Here is a 13,630-nt window from a genome sequence, read left to right as displayed (position 1 = left end):
TAGCACATGATGTTTAGACTGCATCTTTTTATAAACCACATCATTGATCATCTCAGAGTGATTTGAATCTCATTCAAGGCCAGAGCCTTGGTCAAGGACAATGGCAAGAGTGTCTGTACCTCCTATTATTCATAACTTTTGGGGGGCAATGAAAGTAGAGCACCATGAAAAAAGTCACTACACACAATCCTACCAGGACATCATTTCTCTGAAGTGGCAGCTAACCACAGAGCTGCTACATTTCATAATATTTTTTACATAGAGTTATTGCTATGACACACAGATGGGATATTATCATTGCACTGATGCTCCTAACAAACACATTTGACCTGATGATGATACAAAACATAATGTCATTATTTCCAGGTTCTTTCGGTACCCTTTCATCCAATCCCCCCCAGCCAATCCAATCCCTTCAGTTTACACCTCTACTTTCACTTTGACTCTACCGTAACTTTCTCATTCCTTCCCTGACTCCTCCCCACCCCTCCTTAAAGTCACCTTGCTTCCAATGCTCATCAATCTCTGTTGTGGATCCTTCCTCCAGCAGGCCCTATAGGCCCTCCTCCTCTCCCTCAACTCCCTCCACCTCTTTTACTTCTTCTTTCTTCCAGCTCCCCCTCTGTCTCCTCAGTCCTGTTCCCCACGTCCACACCCCAAGCTGAGAATAGCCTCATGTTTATGGGAATGGTACATTTGATGTCTTTGTCTGATCTTTCTCATACATGATTTACCAGTTTGATGGGCACACCACCGATACAATCTAATAATGAATTTACCAAAAAGGTTATCTTACAATCGTATCACCTGGATGTAGTTTAGATATTGAACTGATTCCCCAATGACCTTTATGATGTCCATCTTGGTACAATGGGACACAGTCGGGCTGCGTGCTTTCCACCCTGTTGTGATGTGAATAAACACTAACAATCTACAGCCTTGCTATTGGCTCCGTGAGGTTACACTTTCTTCTTAAAGTCTTTTCTTCGATCCTTTGTTTTCCTCCACCGCCTCTCTTCCTCTCTCTCCTCCTTTCATCTCCACCCTCCCTCGCTATCATCCCTCTGCCCTGCCACCTTACGATCTCAGATCACCTCATCTCTCCTCATTCTTCTACCTTCCCTATCTCGTTCCTCCATCTCTTGTTTGAAGTTAGAAGGTTGGATTGGGTGACAGATCTCTTAAAGACTTTCAACTCCAAAGGACTTGAGGCAACGACTCCCACAGTCAGGTTCTAATGGAGAGACAGGAGAAGAAGAAAAAGGGACCAAATAAACTGCAGAGAGAAAAGGAGAGTGAGATGGAGGGAGGCAGATAGCAATTTTGTTTTCTTCTCGCCATCGACTGCCCCAAGAGATGATGAAGGATCTTTGATGTGTGATGTTTCCGTTCTCTGCCTCTCTCACTCGCTCCTTCACTTTCTTTTCTTTGTCCTCTGGTTGTTTCACGTCCTCCCTCTCCTTTGTTTGTGTGGTTATTTATTTCATTCATTCCTTCCGTCTGTCAATTTGCATCAGGCAGAGACACAGGAAAGTGGAGGGTTTGGGGAATAGAAAACTTTTTGCTTTGCTTTCATAAGCAAGGCAAGCCAGAGCTGCTCTCCCAAACTTTAACTTTGGAGCTTTGAAGTTTTTGAAGTTGACACTTAATGGTTCTGGATTGATGTCTGTGCATTCATGTATGCATGACTGTTTGTGGGTAGGTGTTATTACAAGTGGTGTATCCTTGTGGAATCGCTGTCTTGCTCTATCTCGAACAAAGCACACCCCTGTATACACATGTACACACACTCGCAGTGACTTTTTCAGCAGGGTAGAGCTTTGAGCTCGTGCCAAAGTGGATGGTTGTTTGAGTTATTTCCAGTTCTGAGGTTTTGTAATGGACACTGATTCCACCCCTACACACACCCCCATTAAACTCACACACAACAAAGTTTTTCCATCTGTGTCCAGCTGGCGTCTTCCCATGCATAGCAGTGCACCTGTTTTCTCAAGATCTAATCATTTTTCTGACAACATGCCGAACTTTTGTGCCCACTCCATCAACTGCACTAAATTTCATTGTGGTCTGGAAGTTAACTATTTATATCCACCTGACTATTACTGAATTGTCTGAGTGAAGTTATTTGTAATCTTTGGATTTTGGGGGAAACAGCTGCTGGTTGAAATTTAGCTACTAATTGTTTTTTAACTTGTGGGCACTACATATTATCTTGTGCGCACAAGATCTGTATCTTGCACATGCAACCCTTTTTGTTTTGTGCAAACAAGATAAGAATGTTTTCAGGACTCCACAGTCTCTGTAGAAATGATGTCAGAAATCAACTCGTTCTCTTTACCAGGATGCCAAATATCAACATTTTGTAACCCCCCCTCAGTACTGACACATACAACACATTCTCACTCCAACATCATCAGGTATTGACGTCATGGATCTTCCAGGTCCTGATACGATGTGCAAGGTACTGTGGGTGCGTTGGTTGTTGATGTTTTGGGATGCCGTGTCAAGTTCTGCCTGTTAAATGAATAGTCTTCTTTCAAAATCGATTCTGTGTTCACAGGAAATTTACCATTAACATACAGTCTCGTTCAAAATAAACACACTACGTCAGTACAACAACGCAAATTGACTTGTATTAAATTTAGGCAACAAAACCACGTGGTTGGGTTTAGGAACAAAAAAACAGGGTTTGGCTTTAGAATCTTATGGAATGCGAACACCGCTCTCCCAGGCAATAAACAGTAAAATTTTAGAGAATAATTCCAGGGGGGGACAAGGAATAAAAGTTGTAGCCTGTCTTTTATACAGCATCTTTTACCGCAATTTGACGCTTTAATCTTCTCTCTATCTCTCCAACAGGCAGAGTGAATGTCTATACTAACTAAACTAAAACTAAAACTAAACATTTCCCGCAATTAAACTGGTAAACTGGTTTATAAACAGTGTGCTGTGAGATCTGCCGAACAGGCAGGCATAGGACCTTTCTCAGCACTGGCTGAGTCCACCTGCACATGTCCAGATTTAAAATAAAATGACTGAAATCAAATTAACATGTACACATCGACAACAGTCAGGTGCACCGTGCTGTCCAAGGTGCTGAGTGTGTCTGGAGCAGAGCAGGTCTCTGTCTCCCCGTGCGCAGTAGTGTGAATATTTATGCTATTAAGTAAAGGGAGAAAACATGTCTCTCATTGTTTAATAGCAGCAAAACAATAAGAGAGAGAGAAACTCGATCTCTCTCCTTCTCTCCCTCTTTTTTCTCTGGCTCAGGTGTGTGGAATGGATCCCTCGTCTCTGGCCAGCTGCAGGAGCAAACCGTTTTTGTTTTTGTTTTGTTTTTTTACTGGCAGTGAGATCATAACTTTAAAAAATGTTTGAAAGAAAAGTAACCAAAGAAAATGTGTAATACTGAATATTTCATTTGTTTACAGAGTATTTTGAATTTTGAAACCTGTTTTATTGACCTGTTTGTAATAAATTACTTTTTTTGGACTTTAAACATTTATCTCAGCATTGCAAGTTATTGATAACGAGAGAGTCAAGACTCAAGCCAGCAGCAGCCACATGTAGAAAAGTGGATATACAGTGAAAGTCTATACTTATGAGAAATGGCTTAACAACTAAACATTTCTTGCAATTAAACTGGTTTATAAACAGTGTGCTGTGAGATCTGCCGCAGCGCACCTTACAACTGTGCGTAATAGTCGCGCGTAATGACCGCTACTCCTCGGTTAAACTGCACGTCTTTCATGTTTGTCTCACTGACAGGTGGAGAGCCCACAGACAGGTACCCATTAGGTACGAGCCGCTCCGCCACAACTGTGCGTAATAGTCGCGNGGCTTTTGAACAATGCAGGAGAAATGTTGCAGACAGTTTATATTATCAGCCTGGGCCTGGGGCTTGTTGTAACAGTAAATGGGATGTGTTGTAACGTGTCTGTGTGAGTGTACATCTTACCCCGCGATGCGCAATGTGGGCAGCTGGGTCCAGCCTAGCCCTGTCCATTGGAAAGAGTGTGGGATATACCACTACTAGGAATGGGAAGGGGGGACTAAATCTTTTAAGATTTACATAGCACATTATTGCGCGATTATAATGAGCACTGCTTATATTGTGCTTTTAATAAATATGACTGCATTGTTCAAAAATTATTAATTGTGTCTCAAATTATTCTAGGGGGGTACAGCTTTACTTGAGAGGGGGTCATGTCCCCCCCCTCATTGAGTGTCTGTAGCAATGGGACTTAGTGTAACTTAAACTGAAGCTCAACCCAAAACCTGTCCTATAACCCAAATTCACACCAGATATGAGGTATCACTATCCATTCATTCAATTCACAACATCTCTGACCTCTGTTTGGTAGTCCCTATGCACACCTATACTGACTGCTGTGTTGAAGAGACAGTGTTGTGCATCAGCCACAGTGTATCCACCAGTGTATTCAAAACAGAGGCAGATCTCCTCCCTGAGACAGACATCGAAAACTCTCTGAAAATGCTTTAGAAAACACTGAATGTGGATTGCTGATTAGAATTAGACAGGTAACTCTGTAGGCATGCAATGCTAAATGTGAGCCAGTATATGTCATCATGCATTGCTTCTGTTTAGGGCTTGTCAAGTGGTCAGGCTAAAAGTGTCCTTGATATAATAACTCAGTTCTATAGTTAATTTTTATTATTTTCGTATCATTTTTAACTGGTAAGGCACAAGATTTATGTTTGAACTTAATATTAGCTATCAGCAGCCTAACACCAAGAAAACTGGTATCCACCTCGCTCTTCAAACACCCACGTCAGCCTTACCCTAGTCACAGGCTCATCCTCTGCATTACAAAGTAGTATTGACATGTGTGGCTACATAATTCTCTCCCTCCTTCTACTCCCTGAGAGAGATCTCCAACTGATATCCCAACCCGGCAGAGGCAGACTCCTCTCAGGCAAGAGCGCCTTGCTGTCTCCCCTTTGAAGCCTGTATGAGGAAGTCACCCACTAGGCAGTCAGATCCCACATGGGCCCGAGCTCTCTTTGAAATACTGAACAGCGGAAAACAGGGAAGAAGCAGCAGAGCATGGGGAGGAGATAGTCTGCATGTGTAAATGTCAGAGGGATTAGTGTGTGTGCATGCGAATGTTTTACACTTGGCACACGATTAATGAGATGTGACGAGATTGAGAAAGAAAATATACGTGATCCCGGTGATAATGCAAGGGCGACGTTTAGGATTAGGAGCACAAGCCAAGTGCAATATGTATTATGAATGTATCCTGGAGACACATTGAAATCATATCTAACTTGTGTGCACAATGCATAGGAACTGCAGGTGCATGGCTCCCCTGTGTTTAGGTATGTCCTAACAACCTAACAAGCCAATCAAAGTCAATCCCATCAGTGTTATTCACATCTGCACTACCATCAAACCCACAATCAGATTATCCCCCCATTGATTCGGAGCACTGACTCAGCACATCGACATGCCGCATATGTGTTAAGCAGCTGTGCGGAATGATCACCAATAGGCCAGATGTTGTATCTCGCACCTCAATAGCAGCGAAAATGGACCGGATTGATTAGTGCTCCCATCTGCTGCGCTAGCACGGTGTTAATAAGCAGGCTGCGCGGCGCTCTTCATTAGAGAAAGAGGTTACTCAAGGCTAAGTGTTCAAAGGCTGTCCCAGGTTGTATCAGAAGAGCCGAGAGTGAGAGGTGAAGTACGGCCCGATGAGTGTTGGCAACGCTGAGGTGAAGCTTAGCCTAAAGCAGAGAGAGAGGAAGGAGAGACAGATATGCTCCGAGACACGCAGACAGGCACCAGTGGGCTTGTGCAGTCAATTAAAATGCACGGCAAGGCAGGGTAAATGGTCAAGCATGCTGAAGAGTGGCACAGTCAAGCATTTTTCAGAAGAGGTTAAACAGGTAATGTACGAATGCATTCCAGTGAGTGCTAAGCACAGGGGAGAGCATTCGGCTTTAAAACTTCACAAGCCAAGAATGAATGCAAAAGATACTGCTGTTGTTTCGCAATAAATCACAAGGTGGAGCTGCGACAGAAAAAAAAACATCCCTCCAAACTGAGACAACATAATGTAGATTCACATCAGCAGCGTAAAGAGGACAAGACATTTGATTTAATAATGGCACTTTGCAGGATTGCTGGGTAGCGCTCAAAGTTAAAATAATAAAAACCACCATCTATCACTGTTACAAGCGCTCTGCCAAAAAAAACTACACCTTTAACACATTTCTATGATAAAAAGAGAAGGATTAACAGAGGAATAGCAGAGCTAAAGTAGTAGGAGGTCATGCCCATGGAAAAAAAAACATCAATCCACTGGTGGAGTTCAAGTGTGAATGTGTGTGTTTTCCCATTTGTCCAAGTGTGGGCTGGTGCGTGAGTGTGTGTGCTTCTTTTTTGTTTATTTTTCTCTCACCTGAATGGATGTAAAAATAATCACTGTCATGTACCTGAGGAAAAACAGACATGCCCAACAAAGACTTTGTGGGTTTCTCCTTATGGGATTTAAAAACAAAGGGGACAATGGACGGTGCTGCATCAGAGAATAATCTGTACACGTCTACCAATTTGACACACACATCATCGCCCCTATTTAAAACCCTATATACCCCAAAAAAAAGGCCAGTTACGTCACCATCAGTGATTAATTTTGTGTCAATCAGTCTGCTGTCTCCAGCACACTGTAAGTGTTTCCACTTCACATTAGAATGACATCAGTTCAGTAGATTGTTTTTTGGGAGGATCAAGGAGCTTTGTATTCCCTCAGGAGGACCGAGGCCAAAATGGTTTTCAGTGTTGTCAGCCTTTTAGTTGTTCTTTGTGCAGGATAATGGCATAAAGGCTGTTTTAACGTCCTTCAATAAGGAGTACATTGATTGTTTCTTTTTGTTTCTTTTTTGATGCAGTGACACTACATCACAAGAGGATTTTAGGATATTAGAGGTGCTGGTAGATGAATTTTTTCACCTTTAGACAGAGCCAGGCCAGCTGTTTCTCCCTGTCCCAGTATTTATGCTAAACTAAGCCAACCAACTGCTGGCTGTAGCCATAGGGGGATTATGAGACAATGGGCCCCTGGGCACAGATATGGAGCAGGACACTTTGTGGTGGTTTTGTGTCTCTTTGAGGCAATTTTGTGTCCCTTTGTGGTTGCTTCGTGTCTCTGTGAGGCCATTTCGTTTGTTATGTGTCTCTTTGGTGTAAACGTGTGTCTCTTTATTGGTAGTTTTGTGTCTCTTGTTAGTTATTTTGTGTTTCTTTATGGTTGTTTTGTGTCTGTTTGAGGTAAAATTGTGTCTCTTTGTGGTAATTTTCTTTTCAATTTTGTCTTATTTTGTGTCTCTGTTTTCATTTTGTGCCTCCATGTGGTTGTTTTGTGTCTCTTTGAGATTGTTGTGCTTTTTTGGTCAATTTGTGCGGCCATTTTGTGTCTCTTGTGGTTGTTCTATGTCTCTTTGTAGTTGTTTGTGTCTCTGTGAGGCCATTTCGTGTGTTATTGAGGCAATTTTGAGTCTCTTTGGTCATTTTGTGTCTCTTTGTATTTATTTTTTGTCTTCTTGTGCTTGTTATGTGTCTCTTTGGGGTAAATTTGAGTCTCTTTATTGGTAGTTTTGTGTCTCTTGTTTGTTATTTCGTGTTTCTTTATGGTTGTTTTGTGTCTGTTCGAGGTAAATTTGTGTCTCTTTGTGGTAATATTTTGGAGATTTTGTCTCATTTTGTGTCGCTGTTTTCATTTTGTACCTCCACGTGGTTGTTTTGTGTCGCTTTGAGGTTGCTTTGTTTTGGGGTTTTTTGGTCAATTTGTGTGGTCATTTTGTGTCTCTTGTGGTTGTTCTATGTCTCTTTGTAGTTGTTTGTGTCTCTGTGAGGCCATTTCATGCATCATTGAGGCAATTTTGTGTCTCTTTTCTATTTATTTTTTGTCTTCTTGTGCTTGTTATGTGTCTCTTTGGGCTAAATTTGTGTCTCTTTATTGGTTTGGTGTCTCTTGTTAGTTATTTTATGTTTCTTTATGGTGGTTTTGTGTCTGTTCGAGGTAAAATTGTGTCTCTTTGTGGTAATTTTCTGGAGATTTTGTCTCATTGTTTGTCTTTTTTGTGCCTCCATGTGGTTGTTTTGTGTCGCTTTGAGGTTGCTTTGTTGTGTTGTTTTGGTAAATTTGTTTGGTCATTTCGTGTCGCTTGTGGTTGTTTTATGTCTCTTTATAGTTGTTTGTGTCTCTGTGAGGCAATATTGTGTGTTACTGAGGTGAATTTGTGTCTCTTGATGGTATTTTTGTGTCTCTTTGGGGTACATTTGTGTCTCTTCATTGGTATTTTTGTGTCACTTGTTAGTTATTTTGTGTGTCCTTGTGGTTGTTTTGTATCTCTTTGAGGTAAAATTGTTTTGTTTTCTTGGCCCTTTTATGGCTCTTGTGTTCTTTGTTTGCATTGTATGCCTCCATGTGGTTGTTGTGTGTCTTCTTGTGGTTGATTTGTGTCACTTTTATGGTTGTGTTGTGTCTTTTTTGGTCATTTTGTGTCTCTTTGTGGTTGCTTTGTGTCTCTGTGAGGCAACTTTGTGTGTTATTAGGGTAAATGTAATTTTGTGTCATTTTTTGTCATTTTGTGTGCCTTTGTATTTATTGTTTGCCTCCCTGTGATTGTTGTGTGTCTTCTTGTACTGGTTTTGTGTCTCTTTGTGGTTGTTTTGCCCATTTTTTTGTAGTTAGTTCCTGTGCATCTCTTTGTGGTCTTTTTGGGTCTCCTCCTTGTCAGTACAAGTTATTGTGAGTGACATTTTGTGGGTAAAGTCGAGGTGGCCCCTGACTCGTGCCAGATGGGCCTGTTCAGTAGGCTGTAGCTTCATATTTAGTGTACAGAGTGGTATCAGTGTTCCAATTTTACTCTCAGCAAGAAAGCTTAAGTGTCACATGACTTCTTTGAAAGTTGATAACCACGGAAGCTGTGCAGCATGGTATTTAAATGATTATTTAGAACATGTATGACTTTTTGGGTCCAAAAACATGTCCATTAACAACACTCTTCTTTTCTCTTTTTCTCTCTCTGACAGATCTGTGACAAGGAGTGGCACTACTACGTCATCAACGTAGAGTTCCCGGTGGTGACGCTCTATGTGGACGGAGTGACCTATGACCCCTACCTGGTGACCGACGACTGGCCCATCCACCCCTCACAGATTGACGTGCAGCTCACAGTCGGTGCCTGCTGGCAAGGTAAGTGGGCACAGCTGAGTGGAGATGATGATGATGATGATGATGATGATGATGATGATGATGAGGTGGTGATAATGAAAGGGGGAAGCCTGTGACTAAAATAAAAGTTAAATGTAAAAGATGAGGTATACTGGGCATTCTGCTGATGAATATAGCGTCCATGTGACCAAGTTCAACAATATGAATAATGTTTTTTCTGAAGTACTATTATTCACTGAGTGTGGAACATGTTCTTTGGCCTTGAATGAACAATGTTATTAAGAAGAGCACTTAGTCTGCCGTTGACAAATGATTGAACCAGCGTGAATGAAGGCACACAATTAAACTGTCCTCTAAACTGATAGCTGCCACTAATTGCACAAGAGAAGAAAGGGCACTTTTTCACACAGTACAGCTTACCGTTGATTTGATAGCCCAAATGAGACTGCTCAGCGATGCTTAGCCTCAGATAAAGAGTCAAGATATCTTTTTGTGCCGGAGCAGGAGCAGGTCATCTTGTGTCGCTTTCATCTGTGGCAGTGAACCCCTCCTCCTCTTCGTCTTCCTCCTCCCCTCCCAGTACTTTCGTTTGACACTGCAAGCCTTTAGTAGGATTAAAAGGGCCTTGAATAGTAAAAGGAGTTCAGAGACTATTTCAGCGTTTTATTTCCAGTTGTGGGCTAATCCTTAGTAAAGACTTGTAAAGGTGATCCTGAAATCTGAACATTAGCCACAGCAGATTGCCTTTTCAAAGCGAGGAGCTTTAAGTGTCCAGCTTGTTGATTGCAAACATGTTGCAAAGATGAGCTCATTCATTATCTAACTGGCTCCAGAAGCCTCGGCTCTGAGTGTGTTTGTAGAGCAGTGGTGAAAAGAAATTCAACATTTGCAGAGTTGCGGCAGTGGGTTTATCTTTGCCTTTCTGTTGCTCTGCTGAATGGCCTTACAAACAGGACAACGTGATTGTGTGCAAATGGATGACAGGGTAAATAAAAAAGATTTGTCAGCTCCAAACAGTATGGCAGCAGACAACTGTGATATTTTGTCCATATTTAATTAAATTCCATGATATAATTTCACGGTTCATAACATTTAAGTGGTCAGTCAGCGTTGTCGCATGGAAATAAATTCTGTCCTGACCACAGCAAATGAACATAATTTAGAATTATCATATTTCAGATAGTTATCCAAAGAAAGCATTCTAGTGTGGTGTGACAAGGTTTCAGGGTTTCAGTCTGTGAAGTCTGTAATTAAACCTGCCTCAAACTGCCATTGGGGGCGGCTAACACACATGAATCAGTTTTTATTAGCAGGGCAGTTTTAGTGTCCAAAGATGGCGCACAGTAAATTCTACTTCAGAGGCTAGTCATACCCTAAGAAAAAAAAAACATTTTGGTCAAATGTAATCAAATTTAAAGACACTGAAGTATGGATTCTTGAAAGTGTCAGTCCAATATAATCAGACTAGTCTGACTCTAATATATTGAAGCTGTTGCTTGGTTGAGAGGTGATGGCAGTGACAATGTCACAATAACTGTGTACTGTGAATAATGAGTTACTCCAAAATGATGCTTTCTGCCTCTGCGTTACCTTGAGGCTAAGTTTAGTCATCTTTCACACCAAATGTGTTTGGTTCAGTTCCGACATTCTCGGATATGTTGGACAATTTGATTTGGTTTGTTTAGGCTGCTGTGAAAGCTGTCAGTCAAACTCTGGTGCTGACTAAACAACCACGTGGCTGACAAGTCTGTTGCATTGGGAAACATGGTTGGACAACAATGTTGTTGTTAAGGGGGTGAAAGGTCCAACTCCCAAGTTGTCAAATACTGACACATTGCCATGCCCTTCTGCATCCAATATTGATGCGCAAAGCTCCCTTTGGCGTGATGAGACCCACTAGATTTTCAACTAACGCTCTGAGGAGCTGACATAGTATAAGGAGTGAGAAAATCCATGTGGGGAGGTAGTCAGGGTGGTGGATTGGTCAAATAAACACAGGACTTTGACCCAGGAGACCGCTGTTCGTGTCCCATGTAAAACCAAGAGTAACGTAAGTACATCAAGTACAACGTATTTACATCACGTTATATAACATTGAACCATAACCCCATAGCAAACATACTTGTTTCAACCCAAACCCGGCGCTTGGGCAGTGACTTGCTGCGTCAGACACTGACAAAAAAGCCGTCCTTTAACGTCAGCATAATACACGGTCGCCATTGTAGTTTAACGGTGTGGCGTTGGGGGAAACGCGGCATGACAAGAACAAAAGTTAAGGTGGCGAAAGTCCGAGTCGGGCGGTCAGCCGTGACTTCTGTCTGACTGCTGAGTGTGGCCTCTTCCTGTGTCTGTCCGTTCAAAGTAAATTCCCACATGGTCCAGTCATATACAGTAGGTTTTGATTTATTTTGACAAGGCACAGCTCCTAATAGAGTTTCACTTTTTTTTCCTGAGCGACCAATGAAATCTTGCTGACTAATGACGATACTGGTTGACTAACGTTTGGTCGACTATTAGTTGGCAGCGCTCCAAATGTCCTTGGCTGTTTAAGACCTCCATTGCTCACATTAAAATGTTTCAGGAGGTTTCATCTTGATATCAAATACCCAGTCTTTTGGAAAGCCCTTAATTATGTGTGAATATATGCACTGTATGTGTTAGTGAGTGTGGTGGTGCTTATAGGGTGTCGCTCCCAGGAAAGATGTGTCTGCACCATAATAAACAAGACTACACCACCAGGGGAAACTGCTAGATTGCATTGCTCATTAAGATGCATGCAATGCACTTGTTAGAGTGACTTCCTGCAACAACAAAGCTGTGAATTACCCAGCTGTAAAGTCTGCATTTGCACTTCTCCTATCCTCTGATAGAAGGGTTGCCCCCACCTGTCCTTCTTCCCTCACCTCTAAGAGTAAGTGCTGGCTGTGCAGTTTTCACACAGTCAGCCTATATTTACCCTCTGACCTGGCTCCAAGTGTTCGTGTCCAGAAGTGTGGAACAGTCAAGTGGTGAAGAGCAACACACTCATCTCACCTCATTCTTCTTTTTCCTCGACTGTGTAATCACACGCTGCTGCTCTGCCTCTCTGCCTCCCCTCATCGCAGCAGCAAGCATGCAGGAAGAAATATTGAAGATTACACGCATGCACAAATTGAACCATAAATATCTGTGTGTATACAGTATAATGACTAAACGCAGGCGCACAGGCGCTGATACAGGTACACTCACAATAAATCACAAAGTAAATGAGAGACTATCTTATACTTAAGTAATGATCCTATTTCCAGCTCACCCATGCCTCTCTGGTCTCATCTGTTGCTCCTCTGGAAATTACGCAAATAAAGCTGAGGAGAAGGGAGAGTGAGGATCTATAGAGCCACGAGCGCTGCACAGAACGAGCAAAGAGAGCTGACACCACGTAAAAACCAGTCTCTGTAAAGTGGAATGATCAGCGGTTTTATCACCCATATCATTCTCGCTCCGCAGCGTCTCGCTAATCCCCTCTCCTCTGCGTCTCTGTCTGGGACCCTTAATGGTTTCTCTGGCTAAAGCCTAAATTGATAACATCTGTCAGGGCAGGACTGAGTGCATAGGTGGACATCTAGAGAGAGGGCAGGGAAAAGGGAAGAAAATAACTGCGTTGAGGAAGGAGTGCAGGTGAGGCATAAAAAACAGGAAAGAATATGTTTGGGATAGTTTGGTATCCAAATGGGATCTTGTGGGTTTATTAGGTAGTTACGCAGCTGTCCAAAGCCTGATAGAATAAGTTCAGGAACAGACTTTAGTGAACTGTCAGTTATTGGCACGACAGAAAACTAAGCATGAAAAGAACATCAACAAGTCTTTTTTTCTGCTTGTTTCTCTTGTTTCAGCAATTTAGTAGCAGGTGCATGAGGACGTACAGTGCCACACAAACATGCTGAATACAAAGGGAGAGTGGTGATGGAAAGGCACAGATAAGGAGGAGAGTTCGGGCGGTTCAGACCAGGATCTGACAACAACGCAGCTGTGCTCCATTGACTCTAATGCAGTCGTTTCAGGCTGGTTTTGTGGATTTGGAGCTAAATGTTGTGCCTGGGGCACGTTGTGTATTAATGATACTCGTTACCTGGAGAGGTTGGAAAAAGATATACGTTTCTTCCCTGTTCCAAAACCAAAATCAAACCCTGAAAAGTGTAGGGTTAGCTAGCTAGCTACTGAAGATATAGCCTACTGTATACACGTGCTGCTTTTGCTTTTTAATGATTATAACAGTGAAAAAAAAAAGGCCAACCCTGCTGTACAGGAACCAGTGAAGGGAAGCAGGGAAACTTGTGTGACTTCTCCCGGAGATCCCTGCCCATCCAGCGGCAGATGTCCGGGTAGTGGCAGCAGCACGGCGGTGAAGCCAAACACTGTTGATCTGCACACACCGATTCAATATC

At 42.3% G+C, this 13,630-nt stretch overlaps 1 protein-coding gene across 1 annotated transcript in view; it reads left to right on the top strand.

The window, feature by feature from the left end:
* Positions 1–13,630, top strand: part of LOC126397843 (calsyntenin-2-like) — a 351,479-nt gene that overhangs the window by 294,426 nt on the left and 43,423 nt on the right. The window contains exon 9 of the mRNA XM_050056844.1: positions 9,065–9,227. Coding sequence (XP_049912801.1) covers positions 9,065–9,227 — 163 coding nt within the window. The remainder of the gene's footprint in view (positions 1–9,064; positions 9,228–13,630) is intronic.

Source organism: Epinephelus moara, chromosome 2 (assembly GCF_006386435.1).
Source record: "Epinephelus moara isolate mb chromosome 2, YSFRI_EMoa_1.0, whole genome shotgun sequence".
In the NCBI taxonomy this organism is placed as follows: Eukaryota; Metazoa; Chordata; class Actinopteri; order Perciformes; family Serranidae; genus Epinephelus; species Epinephelus moara.
This window is presented reverse-complemented; position numbering and strand designations above follow the sequence as displayed.